Genomic DNA, 17,194 nt, shown 5'->3' with positions numbered 1-17,194 from the left:
AAAGTCTGTGCAGATGACGTGTGTGCTAAGGAGAAAGGCTGCTTCTCAATAAGATTGCATCCTACATAGATACATGTTATATAACCTGATATTCCTCAGTTGAGTGTGTTTTTTCCTCAGCTCTGAAAGTGAACAAGTTTTTCTTCCCCCTTCTCCTGCTGAAGATGAGCCTGTCCGGACGGCTGAGGGCATGGCAGGGGCTGCGGCCGGGAGTGCGCGATGGAGCGTTTTCACGACCCGTGATTGCGGGTGCCTTCGTAGCGCTCGTGTAAGCGTCAATGTGATCGTGCTTTAGAAGGCCACTGCAGCCTCCTCGTGCGGCCCGCCCTGGCCCCCATCCCGGCCACCGCCCCACCCCCGGCTTCTCTGGAGGGTCCCCGCATTCCCAGGGGAAGCGGGAAAAGGCACACACGAAGTGGCCTTCCCAGGCGCAGTGTCGATTGTTTTTCGTTCTGACGAGAAGTTCGCCTTTTGGACACCGGGTGGCGCCAGAGCTCGCTGATCGCGAAAGGCACTGCGGCGGATTTTCCGGCTCCATTTAAAATTACTGCGGAGAAGAGAGGAGGGGGAGGGAGGAGAGGAGGAGAAACAAGCGATGGAGCAGCCACTAATGAAAAGACAGATTCCGCGACAACTTGCTTTAATGACAGCCATCCATCACACATGCCCCAGTATGAAAAGCGATCGCATTTTATTATCCCACGGTAGAGGAGAATTGCCATTTTTCGCGTAGCAAACGCTTCCCCTCGCCTAGTCAAACGGGTTGTGCTGTGTTGCAGGCGTCCATGTGACAGCAGGAGGTGCACCTTTATATGGCGAAAGCCCAGCAAACCTAACACCAGGTGTGTTACTGTGTCGGCGTGTTTTGCTTCCCTCATCGGGCCAAGGAAGGTTTATAGAAACGTATCTCAAATCGAATGACCCTTACTCGATTTCGCACATTCTTCAGCATCCCGCTGAAGACAGAAAGGACTGCAGGCCGCACCGGGGGACCCGCAATGGCCAAACTTACTGCAGGAGCCTGAGAGGGAACCTCTGTTGTGTGTGTGCACGCACGCGCGCCCCCGAGAAAAAAGGAGCGAGAACGCCTCCCAAAAGATAGCTTGCTTTTTATCGTTCTGCCTCGTCCTCCTCTTCCTACCCCCCCACCCCCCTACACGCACGGGCAGGGAGATGTGCAAAATCCCCTCCCCACTGAAACCACGCGCGCGCGCGCACACACACACACGCGCGAGCCGATCTTCGAGATCCGTTTCAAACAGGTCCATTCGTTTGCTATGCAGAGCACGTCTTTCGGAAGGAGGTGGGGCGGGAAGAAAGAGCATCACGTCGAGTATTAGCACCGCCAGCGCCAGCCACGCCGCTCGGCGCAGGGAGGAGGCGGTGGCTGTGGAGGGTGAAAAGCCAAAAGCAAAAGAGGCGCTGAGGTATTTCTCGGAGGGAGACGCGCTCCGTCGCCGCGCGCGCGCTCCCGCCGCCCGCCCGCCTCTGTGTCCAGATTCCTGCGTGGCTATTGGTAACTCGTTGCCAGTACTCAGCACTACACCTCCCTTCCCGTCTTTTCCTTTCTTGGCTGGTTTTTTTTAGGCGGATTTTTTTTTTTTTTTTTTTTTGGTGGAGTTTCTACCCCCTCCTTGCGTCAGCGTCACGTCACTTGACCGGTAGCAGCTCCTGGGTTTGGGGCTGGAGCAGGAGCTCGCGTCGCTTTATTATCAGCGGCCGGTGGAAAAGGCGGAGGGAGAGAAGGCGGCGGCGGCGCGTGTCACAGGGTATGTGTGAGTAGTGCGTGAGGGGCCACGAAGCGCCTGCCTCAGCTCCTTCTCAACCCCGAGGTGCAGTGGCAAAGGGGAGCGGGGCAGCGGGAGCGGAGCGGGGCTGGGCGGCGGCTTCCCCTAAGGAGCGCAGCCCTAGGCAGGAGCCGCGGCTACCTGGCGGAGGGGGAGATGGGCTCGGGATGCTGCGCCGTGAGGCGGAGGAGGAGGAGGATGATTCTTCGTCTTTCCTCATCCTGGCACTGGCGGTCGCGCGCCGCCTTCGCGCCAGCAGCCATGGCCCGGCGGGCGCGCGCCGCGGGCGCCCCCTGCTTGCAGGGCGGGAAGCGTGGCGGGCGCCCGGCGCAGGCAGCGGGGGGAGGAGGAGGGGCGGGGAGCGCGGGACGCGGCGCCGGTGGCATCGCGGTGAGCCCGGCCGGTCTTTCCGGCAGCCTTCACGGAGCGTCTCGCTTTCTTTGCAGCGTCCGAAAGCGCCTCTCGCGCCGCAGCGCCACGAGGGCTTGCACCACCGGCCGACGGCGCCTCGACGGTTGAGGCGAGGACGAGGCAGCGGCCGCCACCGGACCGACGCGGCGAGCAGAGGATGCCCGAGTGACCGGCTCGGGGTCGGGGCAGCCACGCTGGCTTGACTGCGCTTGGCGGGCGGGCGGGCGGGCGGGAAGGCAGGCGGGTGCGCGATCGAGCGGACGAGGGAGGAAGAAGGCGCGGGCGGCGGCACCGGCACCGGCGACATCGGCATGGGGCCCTGGCCCAGGACGTGGTGGTGGTGGCGGCGGCAGCAGCGGCGGCTGCAGGGCTCCCCGCGGCCGACGGCGATTCGCTTCTGGAGCTTGTGCTGGCTGCTGCTGGGCGCCTGGCGGGGGCTGCTCGCCTCCGCCTGCCCCATCCCGTGCGACTGCAGCCGCCCTGAGCGGATCTGGTGCAGCGAACCCACGCCAAGCCTCGCGGCCTTCCCGGTGCTCGGCAAGAGGAGCGAGCGAGAGAAAGTCACGCACATGTGAGTGAAAGAGCCGCCGCGCTTGGGCCGGGGTCGGCGTGGCGCAGGGAGAGGGCGACGAGCGAAACCGACTGACGGTCCTTCTCTCTATTTAACTTTTCCATATCTTCGCACATGCATACTAAATCGAGCAGCCTTTTAAAGATTGCCTCTGCTGCTGGCACGCATAAATGATGCAGACAGGTAGTATCTTGCTTATTTATTTAAATAACGCCCAGGTTTTTATGCGGAGCATACATACATTGCCCAGTGTGAACTATTTCTTTGTGGGGTTCAGTTTTTAAAAATTCCTCAAGGTTCCAATAATAAACGCCTGGCTACAGACCCATGCATGTTCCTTTTCTGAAATACCAGGAATATGCCAAGCACAGCCTTTCTTGTCAGATGATGAGAATTCAGACTAAGCATATCTGTTCTGCCTTGAGGTTTTTCTAGTTCCCACTCCAGTGGACAGCTTCCGTGTCTCTGATGAGACATGCATCCCTCTAACGTTTACAGCCACCTGAAGGAGGATGGAGCCAGAAGAAAGCAGCTACTATGTGTGCAGTGTGCAGAGCTGGTGATAATCCATTGTAGCTAATAGATATGAGGGCACGCTTGTGTACTGAGCTGCACCTCTCTAGAGTGAGCAGGGGGTGTTTGTTCCCCCTTTCTAATCCCCATATTACTTTTGGCATCCCTTCAGCAAGTCTTTCAGCTCTACCAAAGCATTTCAGTCCATTGCTCCATGTTAGAAAAGGTTTCCTAGTAATAGGCAAATAGATTCCTCCCGAGGAAATTCTCCTTAAGGAAACTGTCTAGAGATGTTTCCGAAAGGATGTGTAAGAGGAGATGGGTCTCTGTATAGCAATGCACTTGCTCAGAGGCAACTAGCTGGAAGCCTAAAAGCCTGAGTTGATCTAATTTAGATCTGACTTTCACCAAGATACAATTTTGGAAGCATTTAGCTTATAAATCTTAATAGCCCACTGTACAATTTCCTGGGAATAAACTAGATGATAAAGCAATAAAGCAAATAGATTGGTGTTGGGTTTAGTACAAAGCTAGAGTTCTGTTGCAAAGTGGACTTTGCTTGGAAGAGACTAGGTAACTTTTAAATTCCTACTTATTAGTGACCTTTCTCTAATTATGCTGATTTGCTGAATGAGAGGGAACAAAGCAAATAAGGGGATTTGGGCAAGTTGTTTGTGGCAGGTAGGTGCAAAATAGTTTATGGTAAAATAGTAAAAGCTGTTTCTTTGCATTTGCAGTTATATTGTATGGCATGCAAACAAAAAATTTGTAAGTAAAAGCCATTTGATCTGATTGCATATATGTTTACTTTTTTACAAAAAGAGAAGGTAGGTCAGATTTATTTTTTTTTCCAAATTTTAATAGCATGGAATATATACTCTGAGTTCTTGACAGCTTTGGTCTCATTTAGCTCACTGGGACTTCTGCTGAATTAACACTGGATACAACCCTTTGTCCTTACTTGTTAACACGTGTGGGTTTTTTTTGCTTCTCTTTGCACACATCGTTCTGTGCAAAGAATATAAAGAATTAGGTAATGTTGGTAATGCCTGCAAATAATTGTTTGCCTTCCCTTCTTCTATAATAGATTACACCCTATGTCCAAAATGGTGGGGTGGGTCACCCCATGGTGAAGGCACAGGACAATTGGTGGTGGAGCAATGCTATGCCACCACCAACTAAGAATTAGGTGGGTAGAACGCCTGCTGGAAGAGGACCTTCACTGATCTGTATTGGTCCTGTGATGCGACTGCTTTCCATACATTCATATTAGATGAGAGCGCTCAAGAAAAGCTGCTGTGGTATTCTAAGAGTACAGTGTTGTACTTGTTTGAGGATGGGATCAGAGGATCTCTGTTTCTCTTCTAATATGGTAGTCAGTTGAGAGCCCAGCCTGCTGTCCCTGTGCAAATGCCCCACAAGCATCTGCACATGCTCATTTGCAGAAAAATGAGCTGGTGCTGCATGCAGGAAGGGATCGGTTGGGGAGGTGCATGGGGGCGGGTATCAAGGACATAAAGCGTAGAAGAGGACCTCCACTTTAAAAAGCCTTAAAAACCCCCGGCTTAAACATAGTCTTACTAGGTAACAAAATGACAACTCCTGGATTCTTTTAATTACTGTTTTATAGCTTAAAGTTATGAACTTTTCCTTTGGATCGTAATGTGTTTGGTCAGGTCTCATTTGTTCCAGAACAGGTAACTGATTATTGTCACTTGCAGTTGTAAAAGCAGGAGGTGCACAAGATCACTAAAGGCATCTTGTTCACTTACCTGCTTTTGGTGTGTTGTTGCCTGCATAATCTTTGCCATAAAAGGTTGTACTCAAAAAGCATTTCAGGAGTCTCCTTTGAATTTTTTTAAGGCTGAAAAATTAATTAAATGAGGTTTCACTTGTGGTCATTTCTTTGTTCTGGACTGCCTTTATACGGTTTATTGTAGTTCTTCTGCAGTATTTGCAAGTTCCTGCGCATGGCAGAAAGAACAATTTCATTGGACATCCTTAGAAGAGCTTCGTATTTTGTAGCTCCTTGCTTGACAATAAAAAGAATACACTTTTCAGGAAGTGATAGAGATGGTCTGTTTTAATGGATTTTTCTTCATTTTTAGGATAAGTTACACTGATTAAACAAAAGGCTTTCACAGTTCCTATCAAGCATCCTTATTAAAAATTATCCTCCTGTAAGTCCTTTGACTTTTTTTCTCTAATTTGAAATGTAACTGTGAAAGTATGTGTAAAGTTAGATTGATTTTTTCTTTGCATATCTGAAATGGAGCAGTATCTCTTTCAGAGTTACCATAACTTAATAATTTGATTTAGATACCTTTTTCTACATTACACCATTTGCTTGGCTTTCTCATAGAACAGTGGGTTAATTCCTAGGAGATCCTATTGCACAGTTTTAAGATATAAAGAATTGAAATGAACCTTGACACTAAAAGATGAGCAGGCCAAGGCTGTTCGTTAATACTCAGTGTGAATTAAACTCAACAGTTGCTTTGTGTCTTTGTATAGCACCTGTGTGGTAGCTGTAGCTCAACTAATCAGGGAGTAAGTATGTTGCTTTGAAAACTGTATACAAAGTGAAAACATATAATTGAATGCTTCCAGTGTGGTATGCCGTCTAATAGGACGTTAAGCAGGAACACAATAGACCCTTTTTGTGCAATATCTTAACTGCCATTCATATTGCAATTATAAACTAGTTGAATTTCACATACAAAATGTGAGGGTCTTTGTTTAAGGTGATATTAGTTTTCCTTTAAAGATGTTTTGGGATGATGTCACATTATCTAATTTCTAGATCTTGAAACTATTATTTGGTGGATCTGGGGAACATTTAAAACCTGGTTACTGGCATCACTGGGTATTTTCAGTTCTATAGCATTGTGATTCTTGAAAGGGATTCATTATGAAAAATGGAGCATTCACTCAGCTTCAAGCTTCATTTGTCATATACCTGGTGGTGTGGTACAAGGCAAAACAGTGGGAATGGAATTGCTATCTAATGGTGGAGCAGAGTAGTTTATATTCAGCAGAAAGGACATCAATTCTAAATTTACAGATTCTGAGATAGCATGAAAGAGGTTCAGCATTTCAATTTCCAGAAGTTAAGATTTTCCTTTCCTCACAAAGCTATTCCATACTTACTGGGACTGTTTGTATGACACAGCAGCTGACTGTGAGGCTATGGTGTATGTGGGTGTGTGCGGCTGCCATTTTAAATATGCAGTTCTCTCTCAAGGGTTGTTACGTTGTGTGAACCCAGTGAGTGTAGATTATGGGGAGCTTAAACAACTCTCTCATAATCTCTCTCTCTCCCTCTCTCTCTCATAATCTATGGTATGTGTTAGGGTTATGTGAGGGCTTGTTTTTTCTTTGTGTAAGTTACACATAATTCTTCCATGACATTTTATTATTTAATTTGTTTATTTGATTTATATTCCACTTTCTTTCAATGACCTAAAACTGGCTTTCATAATCTGCTCCTCCTGCTCTGACATGACATGACAAACCCTAAGCAGGGGATCAGCCTGGCACTCACAGGCATCAAAGCTTGGCATAGGACAGATAACCTATAATGAGCCGTGGTCTGGTCTTTGAACTCAGTCAGTGAAAGATAAATCCCCATTGGTTTTATTTGGTTTGGGATTGGGCTGATAGAACCATTTGGGGGAGCAAGGAAATATGTAGATTTCTGAAATATGTAGATCAGATGTGATTGTAAAAGTAGGAGGGCTTTGCATAATTATATATTTTAAAGATTTCTCTTAGGGTACTCACCAGCTCACATGCCTATTTTAATGAACACAACAGACATGTTCTTACAAACATATGCTTATAATGAGATTGTGTTTGATCCTTCTCCTTGGGGTCCTGGCGTAGGCTTGAAAAGCTTCTGTGTATGTATGCACACTGGCTATGTTTATTGCCCCATAATGGACCATAATCTACTTCTGACATGATTGTTTTAGGTTATTGGTTACACAAATATTCTGATCTTTGGAGAAGTATACTGTGCTGGGAAATTTAATGCAGACCTTCATAGGTTCTTCACAGTTAATGAGCTGAGGGACAAGTATGAGAGAACTGAAAGAGTTCTAAGGCAGAGAAAGAGAATGCAGAATCTATACTACAGACATTCTGAAATGAATATTTTGTCAGGCCAGGATTTCTGCAGCTAAAATATCAAGATTGCCAGTGACCTGCTTAGATATCTTGGTTAATACTTCCTCTTGTACTAAAATATGCAATTATAGTAGTATGTGTGATGTCCACAGCTCATCCTATCATATTAGAGTCCGTTGTAGCTAAGTTTAGCTGTTCTTGTGTTATTCCATTACTACTGTGATTTATATCTATTCAGTCAACAAAAGTTTGAAATTAATTGCTCTTTTTAAGGATTGTTTCCATATGCCAACAAAAAAGCAGGCAACTTTTCGATTCTTCTGCCATAGTGTTGAAAAAAAAAAAAACAGATTGTGTATGAGTGTATTATGTGTATCTGAAAACCACAAAACAAATTTGTCATGTGGTTATATAAACCACTTCAGACCTGTTAATAAACAAGACACATAATGCAATTTAAAGAATAAATTATTTAGCAACATTTGTAAGCTTGAGCTGAGAGAAAGATTCTGCTTGTGCTCTTGTGAAGCTTTGTTCTGTTAATATCTTGGGTCTCTTCCATGTTTGTGTAATATATTATACTAATTGTGTAATACAATGGAAGAGGGTGCCCAGTCTTGAATCTACTTCTTATTTAGTTGCCACTATCAGCATTCACTGAGTTGAAGCAGTAGTCTGCTCTGGTTCAAGCTATGATGTAGACAGCCTGGACCAGATATCTGAGCCAGATATTCTTAGATGGTTGAGATTTGTTCCCAGTGAGTAATATCTGCACAAACCCAGATAATGTTATGATGGAAATTAATATCAAGCAGCATATTGTGGTCATGTCCATACAAATACTTCAATCTGGAGAAAGGTGTGTGGCAGCAAATCATACATGCATTGTGATCTCAGTACATTCTATGTGTCCAAGACACTATGCAATGGGAACTCACCCCTTTGTGCAGATTTGAACTGGTGACCTTTTGATCAACCAGCCCAATAGCACAGCAGTTTAAACCACTGCACCACCTGCATCCCTATGTGGTGAATTGCTTGCTAGTAATTTTCTTTTAATGGACACTATTATCTTTGGAGAGAGACATGTTGTTCTAAAGCAAGGAAAATGTGGCTGGGGCAGAAGCATATGCTTTAATTACATTATCTAGCCTGGTTGCTTTGCTGAAGATTTTTGCAGTCCTTAATAACACATCACATTGCCTTTTCTTTTAAAGGACTTGAAATTTCAATTTCATGGGTAATATGCTGTTTTCTCAGTATTTAATCTGCATTGGTATCAGATTGATGATATGTGGTGTTATATTCAGAGAAGTTAACTTTCAGAAGCGAGGGAACAAAACACTTTTAATGAGGCATTTAGCATCTTGCAGGATTAATCTTCTCACACAAGGTATGAAACCCAGTTCCTGTAAATAAACCCTTATTCATTCAGTGATAGCTCAGACAACTCACATGAGTGAGTACTTAAGAGGAAAAGTGCTAAGTCAGGAGCTCTGAAAGGAAGTGCTCCTTCTAGGAGGTGATGATACCCTGTAATATTTTGTTGTAGGTCCCACTTACTGAATTTTAGCACCCAACAAGGAATACTGCTATGATGGATTAAAATAATTTTGCATTACTCTTTTATGTGGATCCAGTGGGCCATTGTATATGTCATGCAGAGCCACCTTGAAAATAAGCCACCATGAATTGATCGTTTGCTCCCTAATCTGACAGACAATTGGATTCTGTGGCTTGCCATGGCTTGTTTTACGGCCTGCATTCACCCTCTGTCCTACTGTCAGCTTCAGGCATGCATCTAAGGTTCCTTAAATGTCTTGTTTCCACTGTCTATATATCAGCACCCTCTCCTTACGATTGGCCCCTGATGTTGCTGGCTCCAAAGGGATACTCCTCTGCTCTTTATTAGATTGCCCTAAAGAAGCCATTTGCTGAGTCCTTATGAACTCAGTAATGCATTTGCAAGCTCCCCACCCTATTTTTTTCAGGGTCTGTTTTTCCTCTGTTTAGTCAAGCATATCCCCCTTTTGTTAATTTCATTCTCTACCTTCGAGTTTTCCTTGCTAGCAACCACTGGTTTTGTTTTGTTTTTTAGAATGCTTCACGTTCTACTGAAGTAAGAACACTGTCTTATAAATTTCTTCTCTCTGGCAGCTGCCAGACATATTTGACATCTCCCAGCCCTGTGTGCATGTCGCTTCCCACCAGTGGTCTTAGTTGTATAGGCTACAGGGCAGTGAGCAGTATTGCTAAACAGACACAAATGTCCTAGCAAATAAGCAACCTGGAGGGGAACATGGTGCAATTGTCAAGGCATAACTACAAAACCAAGGGGTCAATATACACATTTCCTAGCAATGAATGTTTACTCCAACACACTTATGGAGGATTTGGAGGGGGAATAACTTCACGAACACATTAGAGACATTATTCAAAGTCCTTTCTTCTAGATATTTAGGAGCACAGGTAAGAGGACCCTGAGAAAGGATGAGGAAGGGTGTTGTCATCACTTGTAAGACAAGAAGTAGCAGGTGTTTTCACTATTCTTGCTGGGTGGTTCTGCGGTCATTTCTGACAAACCATTTTGAGGTTGCCTTGCCAATTTGGACATCACAAGACGTCACTGTGGTTATGAACAACCCTACAATAAACTATGTGTTCTCAGTTCCTGTTCATGAAAAAATAGGTCAACCTGTGGAAACCATGTTGGGTTCACAGAAATGACTGTCCATTATGATGGTCCATTGTGCTGCAGTTGTTTGTTGTATTGTGTGAACCAAGTCACTGTGTTCAGAAAGTGATTCTGATTATCTTAGGAGCACGGTTCTTGAGGTTCTGCCACCTTATCGGTAATGGTTGAAGTTGTCTAGATAAGATTGTCTTAAGCTGTAATGGATTAATTTGAGTTGCTGAGCTTATCCCTATGAAATATTGGAACTTTCTATGAGCTAGAAAGAAAGGCTTTGTTTCAGCAGAAAAGTCGATGGTGGTCAATATAATATTTTATTTCAATTTGTTCTGTTCTGCTCTTTACAAGAGTTTGATTCAGGGAAATTTCACTCAGGAGAACTGCGGGACAATTAGACAATTGGTATTAATGAAGATGGATACCTGCTAGTTTTCTTACTGTAATAAACTTGGTAACTGGTTCATTTACACTGCAATTATATGCATATCTACTCAGACAGGTATGCCACTTTACCTTCAGTGGGAATTGCTCTTATATAAATGGCTCATAAACTTTTTTTTTAAAAAAACCTTAGAATATTTGACATGGTGTATTGTGTTGTGATGTGGCAAGAACAGAAAGATATTTAGCTAAGGTAGAGAGGTTTTGACAGGTCTCATGAGCTTGGAAGCAGTAATTTTACCTGTTTTAGATAAAGTCACATTGACTGTCACTTAAAGGACCATGTGTACCATTTGGGAGTGCTGTTGGATTTTGGCTTCCTCTTACATGATTGTGATGAGGCTGTGATTTTTAGGTTGAAAACTACATCTGCTGTGCTTGTCTTAGAAGATTTAAAGCCTGAATGGCTTAGTATCTGTATGCCATAGCAACTGCTTGCTTCCATGTATTTTCTCTACATTTTGAGAACTTCTGGGGTAACCATCTGTGTACCTGCCCTGTCTGATTGGTGGCAAGGTGGGATAAAACTTTTCTGTTGTGCCATAATTATACGACTCCTTTTTAATAGAAACTAGATACCACTTTAAGAGATTTTTAGGGAAGTGGTGAAGTTATCTTTATTTGCCTGTCCTAATACAGGCGAAATCCAATACACAGATTTTAATATCGGTTGCTGATTGCACAGCTATTTTTATTAGTTACAGTTTATCTATTATAAACTATAGTAAAAACGGTTATAACAGGTAGATCCCTCATCCTTGCTGCAGCCTGATTATTATTATTTTTTTAGAATAATGTAATAATCTGTGCACTGATTGTGCAAGATAATGAGAACAATGAAAAAATTCTAGCCACAGAAAGCCCTGCCAAGGTGCTACTTGGTATTGTTAGTGGTTGTCAAATTTCACTGGAGGGGGAAAAAACCTGTAAAAAAAGCCATGGTAAGCTGCAAATGGTTTGGGATCATGGAAGGAAAGGAGAAAGGCAGTGCCAACCATCCTGAAGTGCTGCTTAGGCAATTTTGGGTTGGCAGTCTCTGGCAGTGGGCAGGGCAAGCTTGAGAAGAACAGCTAGTGGGTTTTGTTTGGTTGCTTGTTGTTGTTGCTTGTGCCAAATGAGTCACTAGGCCTGGAATTTTACCCACAGTGGGTTCATTTGGTGGGTAGAGATGATATGACAACTGACCATGAGTAAAACAACCCCTAGTACAGGCCATGGATTCTTAGGATGGCTTGCCTTAAATGCCACTATAGGAAATTAGGGCAGGGTTCAAATGACACAACAGCCAACCAGAGTTCAGTTCCCATGGTGGATTTCTATGTTGTGTGAACCAGCTCAGTGCACAGCTTATTTGCAGCAGGGGTTGCTGTGCCATGTGAAATAGCTAAAGGTCAGACAGTAAACCTTGTGGACTGAAACCCAGAATGCTTCAGAGTTCTACACTATTGACCATTGCACATTGTCACTCATAGTCAAGCAAATCAGGCTGTGAAGCTATGCATTGACAAAATGTGACATAGTAATCCTAGACAAGCCAGCCACCTTGAATCAGTATGGCATTTCTACATTAATAATGTATTCTATAAAAATGCCTATGCTTTCTTTCACACAACAGGATATACATTTGAAATATCCATAGGTTCTGATTCTAAACTTGCAAGATTCCTTCTCCATTTTCTCCTATCATTTTCATTTTTTCCTTATTTTGAGTTTAAAATCTCCAGTGGAGAAAATACTTTTCAAAATTTCAAGCTTGTTCTGGTTCTTCATGTTTCTTCTTCACTAGCAGGAAAAATACAGCCAACACAAGGTTAATATGCATCCTTTTGTGACTTGACAGGGTTTTTCCAATTTGTCTATCTCCTTATAAAAAAGCCTAATGTAGGAAGTCAAGAGGTAATTACTTATAGGAGCTTATAAATCCTCATCTCAAAATTCAAGAATACTCTTAGCCAAGAAAATTTTATTTAAGGAACATAAACGTTATAATGAAATCAAGCACTTAAGAAAATAAACATTATACTAGGATTGCAAACTATGGCCCAAATAAGAAAACCTGAACAGTTACTGTGGGGGTGGCTAGAGGGGGGAAGTTTAACTTCCACTTCTTTTGCATATGCTACTTGTATTTCAAAGGAATCCTCAACTGGGAACTGATGGGAGCTTTCCTTGAATACAAACAGCAGTTTCTGAGTCTATTTTGTCAGAACTGTAGGAGGAAGAACTGTACAGGAAGAGGAAGAGGACTGTAGGAGGAAGAACTCTTTGCTCACAAATTTAATCCATTCCAGGACCCTGGTCGTGACCCAAATTGGTCATGACCCAACTCAAATTTTTCCATAAGGTTCAATGTAAATAAGGTTAATCCATTTTGTAAATTTTTTTTTTAATCACAAAAAATTGAGACAAAGTAACAAAGAACAACAAAGTACAGTACAGTAGACAACACTAACCTAGGTGTGGGGGAGGTTATTGTTTGGAGGAGAGTCCAAACGATAGCGATCGTGCTGGGGGGGAAGACAGGTGCGATCATGGGCACACTCGTGGGGGGGAAGGGGGCAATCGCAGGCTCAGGGGAGACAAGCGCAATCGTGGTCGGGGGGAAGACTGGCGTGATCTGGATTGTGTCTGTGCAGCAACATGGCCACGATCGTGGTTGTTGCCCAATGCGGAGTTCGCAAACTGAGGTAATACTTCTCTGAAATTTCTGTTCATGACCTGATTTGGTTGTGAACTGAGGCGTTTGTGAGCCGAGGTACCACTGTAGTTTAAAAATGAAATGAAACACTTTCCTTACCCAAAGCAGTATCTAGAGTGTCCTGATTCCTCATAGCTCTATTTAGATTACTGAAGAGTGTGCATCTTACTTATGCCCAGTTTGGCCCCACAGTTCAGCCTGTGTTCATTTACTTAGGAGTAACTGTGTAGTTAGGAGTTTATTTAATAAATAAATAAATATGTAGTTTAGTTAGGAATAAATATGAGAGAGGTGGGGTGAATTGTGAGGAGCTCTGTGTGGTTGCTCATACCCGCAGTAGAAGTATCTCATGAATTGAGTTCTGCTGATTGAAAGCCTGGGTCATATTGGAGGGGGAACGCATTGGAACATTGTTCAGGGGCTTTTCCAAACAGAAATGCTTCTACTATGTATAAATGCAGCAGAGTAATTGAAGAACCAAACAAGTTCGGATTTATCTGTTGTTCATGATGGATTTGCATTGAGGAAGTCATGGGATAAGGAACATAATCAAAGAAAGGCTGGATACGTTCCTTCTCTTTGATTGGGTTCTTCATGCTAGCAGTTTAAATTGGAGCACTTTAGTTTACACGTCTTTTTTAAAGCTATGGTTGTATTGCAGTTGGTTGAAGATATTTTCTTAAAGTTCCCTGTGTTTTCTAAGTTCAACTTACGTGGTCAGAAGGAAATTCCAGTAAGTTCCGAAGAGCAGGACTCCCACATGCATAGGATTACAATCTTGCAGCACTGGTTAGAGATATCCATAAGTCATTTACAGTGGCATTCATAAACATCATGTTACCTACATCCTACAAAAGAAGGATATTTTTGTGAGGTATATTTATGATTTTTTCTCGCTGGAAGGGATATTTTCCATAAAGCCTGTACACAGTCTGTTTTGCTGCAGGTTGAACATTGGTACATACTTTGCTGCTCCACCCCCCTTTTTTTTTCTTTTCCATTTTTTGCAGTTGCCTTCACAAATAACATTGAAATAAGAATTGAAGCTCAGAATCTTCAAAAAGCTTTTCCTCAGCAACATTTAATGATAACCAACGGATTTTGTTTTAGAGAATGGGAGTTGGGGCACAGAGTATCTGTTTGAAAAGATGTTTCCTATAAATGGCTGTTTATGACCGTAGAACTAGAGCCAAAGTGTACCATTGAAGTTCTAGCAGCACAGTGTGACTTCAGTGCTGTTTGTCCACAAAACTTTCATGAATTACATCAAAACAACTGTAGGCATATTTCATTAACCAAATGTTTTGGAGCATAGGAACAGACCATAAGCATGCCATGTTTCAAGTTTTAAAAGCTATTCCTTGCTAAGAATATTTCAACATAATTAAAGGGTCTTAAAACATAAACTTTATTCTTTAATAGTTTTATAATATTTCTGAGCTTTTCCAAAATATGTGGGTTCATTGAAATAACTTCTGCTTGTGGTTGTATGTGCTATAATTTAGCTTTGGATGAATTAATTCTCAGGGCTAGAACATAGAAATGTAAAATCTTTAAAAATGATAAACAGATGGGAAAAATCTCTATTTTCTGGTGGGAAAACAAGACAATTGATAGATAAACATAAAAATATAAACCCATGGATGTGTTCAGATGTGACATAACTCCAAACTGCTGGGAATTTTGGCTTATTGATTTTTGGCTTATTTTTGGAATTTTGGCTTATTTTTGGAATGTTGGCTTATTGATTTTTGGCTTATTTTTGGAATTTTGGCTTATTGATCATTGATCACAAGCTGAGGCTTGTGCAGGCTACCCAGTTGGCTTTCCTTGGCTCCTCCCAGCACTAGGAACAGCTAAACTAAAATTAAAATAATGAGGAGGGTATGAAAGCTGGTTAAAAGTGGCTTCTTGTTTCTCAGTTAGTGGAGCAAGAAGTCAGTATCTGTATACAGGCATTAGCTTCTGGTTAGTTTAGTCATGTTCTCTGGAGAAGCAAAGCGGCGACCATCAGGCAACAACATGAGAGTTATGAATGGTCAGTTCAAGATTGCAGGAATTCTGCCGTATTGTTTTGTCTCAAGCTGGCCATTGTGTATCTCTTGGCGGTATTGGGATTTTAATTTGCTGTATTCTCATTTCTTGTAAAGATCCTCATCTATACTGACTACCCTTTATCAAAAGTGTATTGGGTAGTCAGTATAGATAAGGATTTTCACAAGTCATGAGAAGGGGTGGTGGAGATGGTGGGTGTCTGTGTGCACAAGAGCATACTTTACTTCCTTGATCTCACACAGACCATCACAGTGTGCCCCTTCCAAACAGACCTCCTACCAATCTCTGTGGAAATTGTTTATGAGACTGCAGGGAGATGTTCCCCCGTCTTGGAAGTTTAGGGATGAGTATTTCTGTGTCCCTCTTAATCAGAACAGGGAGGGAGGGTTGGCTTTTGCGGTAATTATAATGTGAAAGTGCATTACTAAGATAACTATCTTCTTAGTTCTACCTGCTTTCCCAGCTGGGAGGACCAAACTGACAAGCAGTGACACCTGCAAGTAACTGTAATATTGCAAGAAATAAGCACAAGATCACATTTATTTATTTTATTTGTTTATTAATAATATTCTTATACCAAATAAGGTAATGAAATCCCTCAGTGGTTCACATATGTAATATTAAGAAATTAGTTAATGTATCTAGTATCAAAAAGTACCAGTAATCATCCATGCACATGCATCCGTGCATGAAAGATGCCTGCTGAAAGACTGGTGGGGCTGACTGGAAATCCCCTTTCTAATGGATCCTTTCACAGTGAAGGCAACGTTCACTTCACTACTAGAAGATGTTTGGGCTGGGGTTATTTGGCTTGGAGGAAGCATGGCACAGGTGTGTGTCCAGTTTGCCAGTACTTTTATGTGGCCTATTTCAGTGGCAAGGGAGTTTTCCTTGCTATTGAAAGGGTCCAGATATTGGTAAGAGGAACTGAGTTTTGTGGAAGTGCAGCCTCTAAATACTAAAAGAATCACTTCATTGGGGAGGCAGAATGCCATTTTGTTAGGAAAAGGATGAGAGGAAAGAATTGGGAACAGATGCTACACAGCACTATTTAATTCCCCTCCTATTATTTTAGGAGTGAAGGAGGAACCATTCAGTATATGGAGTGCTTAGAGGCAGATATGGTAGCGGGATAAGAAATGGGTATTACAGAGGAATGGGTTTATTTATTTATCTATTGCATTTGTATGCCACCAAATAGCCCAAGAGCTGTCTGGATGGCTAACAAGAAACAGCAACATAGCATTAGTATAATAAAACAATACCAGCTAAAAACCACATAACATCTAACTAATATAAAGTGCAAAAACAGGATAATAAACAATAATATAAGCAAAATAAAAACAGCAGTGAATACAGCAGTTTAAACATCTATGTGCTGTCCTTCCATTTCCACTCTTCTCTTTTAGCCATGGATTTTTGGGTGCTTCAGACTCTCCCCAATGGGAAGATATCAACAACTGACAATTGTTCCTAGATGCTTGGTAGGCTGAAATGGTATGAGTGATGGCTGAAATGGTATGAGTGATGGAGACCTACTTAAAAGAAGAATTATGTTCTTCTAACCATGCTCACCTAATAATGCAGCACTCATCTATATTAAGACCATCACCTTGTCTGAGTGCTTCATGTTTGAACTTTGAGAACTTGAGCCTATTGTTGAGCTTCTGAAACAGAACTGGGATTCTACTTGTGGATTCTACTCTACTGGCCAACAGGGTTCATCTTTCAAGCTGGTAGCTGTGGTTTCAGGGATGTTGCTGACCTCTCTCAGGCTCAAGAACCTAATAGCTGTTCTGGATCATACTAGAAGTCCATTTAGTCCAGCAATTCTGTTCACACAGTGACTAGTTAACTCCCTGTAGGAAAACCACAATCTGAGAGCAATATCATTTCCT

At 42.8% G+C, this 17,194-nt stretch overlaps 1 protein-coding gene across 3 annotated transcripts in view; it reads left to right on the top strand.

Moving 5' to 3' along the window:
- The first annotated feature begins 2,478 nt into the window (after nt 1-2,478).
- The window catches only part of NTRK2 (neurotrophic receptor tyrosine kinase 2), a 189,291-nt gene continuing 174,575 nt past the window's right edge, over nt 2,479-17,194 (top strand). For all 3 annotated transcript variants that reach the window (XM_044446649.1, XM_044446651.1, XM_044446652.1), the window contains exon 1: nt 2,479-2,769. In XM_044446649.1, coding sequence (XP_044302584.1) covers nt 2,510-2,769 — 260 coding nt within the window. In that variant the 5' untranslated portion in view covers nt 2,479-2,509. The remainder of the gene's footprint in view (nt 2,770-17,194) is intronic.

Source organism: Varanus komodoensis, unplaced genomic scaffold (assembly GCF_004798865.1).
Source record: "Varanus komodoensis strain SLA01 unplaced genomic scaffold, ASM479886v1 scaffold5, whole genome shotgun sequence".
Lineage (NCBI taxonomy): Eukaryota > Metazoa > Chordata > Lepidosauria > Squamata > Varanidae > Varanus > Varanus komodoensis.
This window is presented reverse-complemented; position numbering and strand designations above follow the sequence as displayed.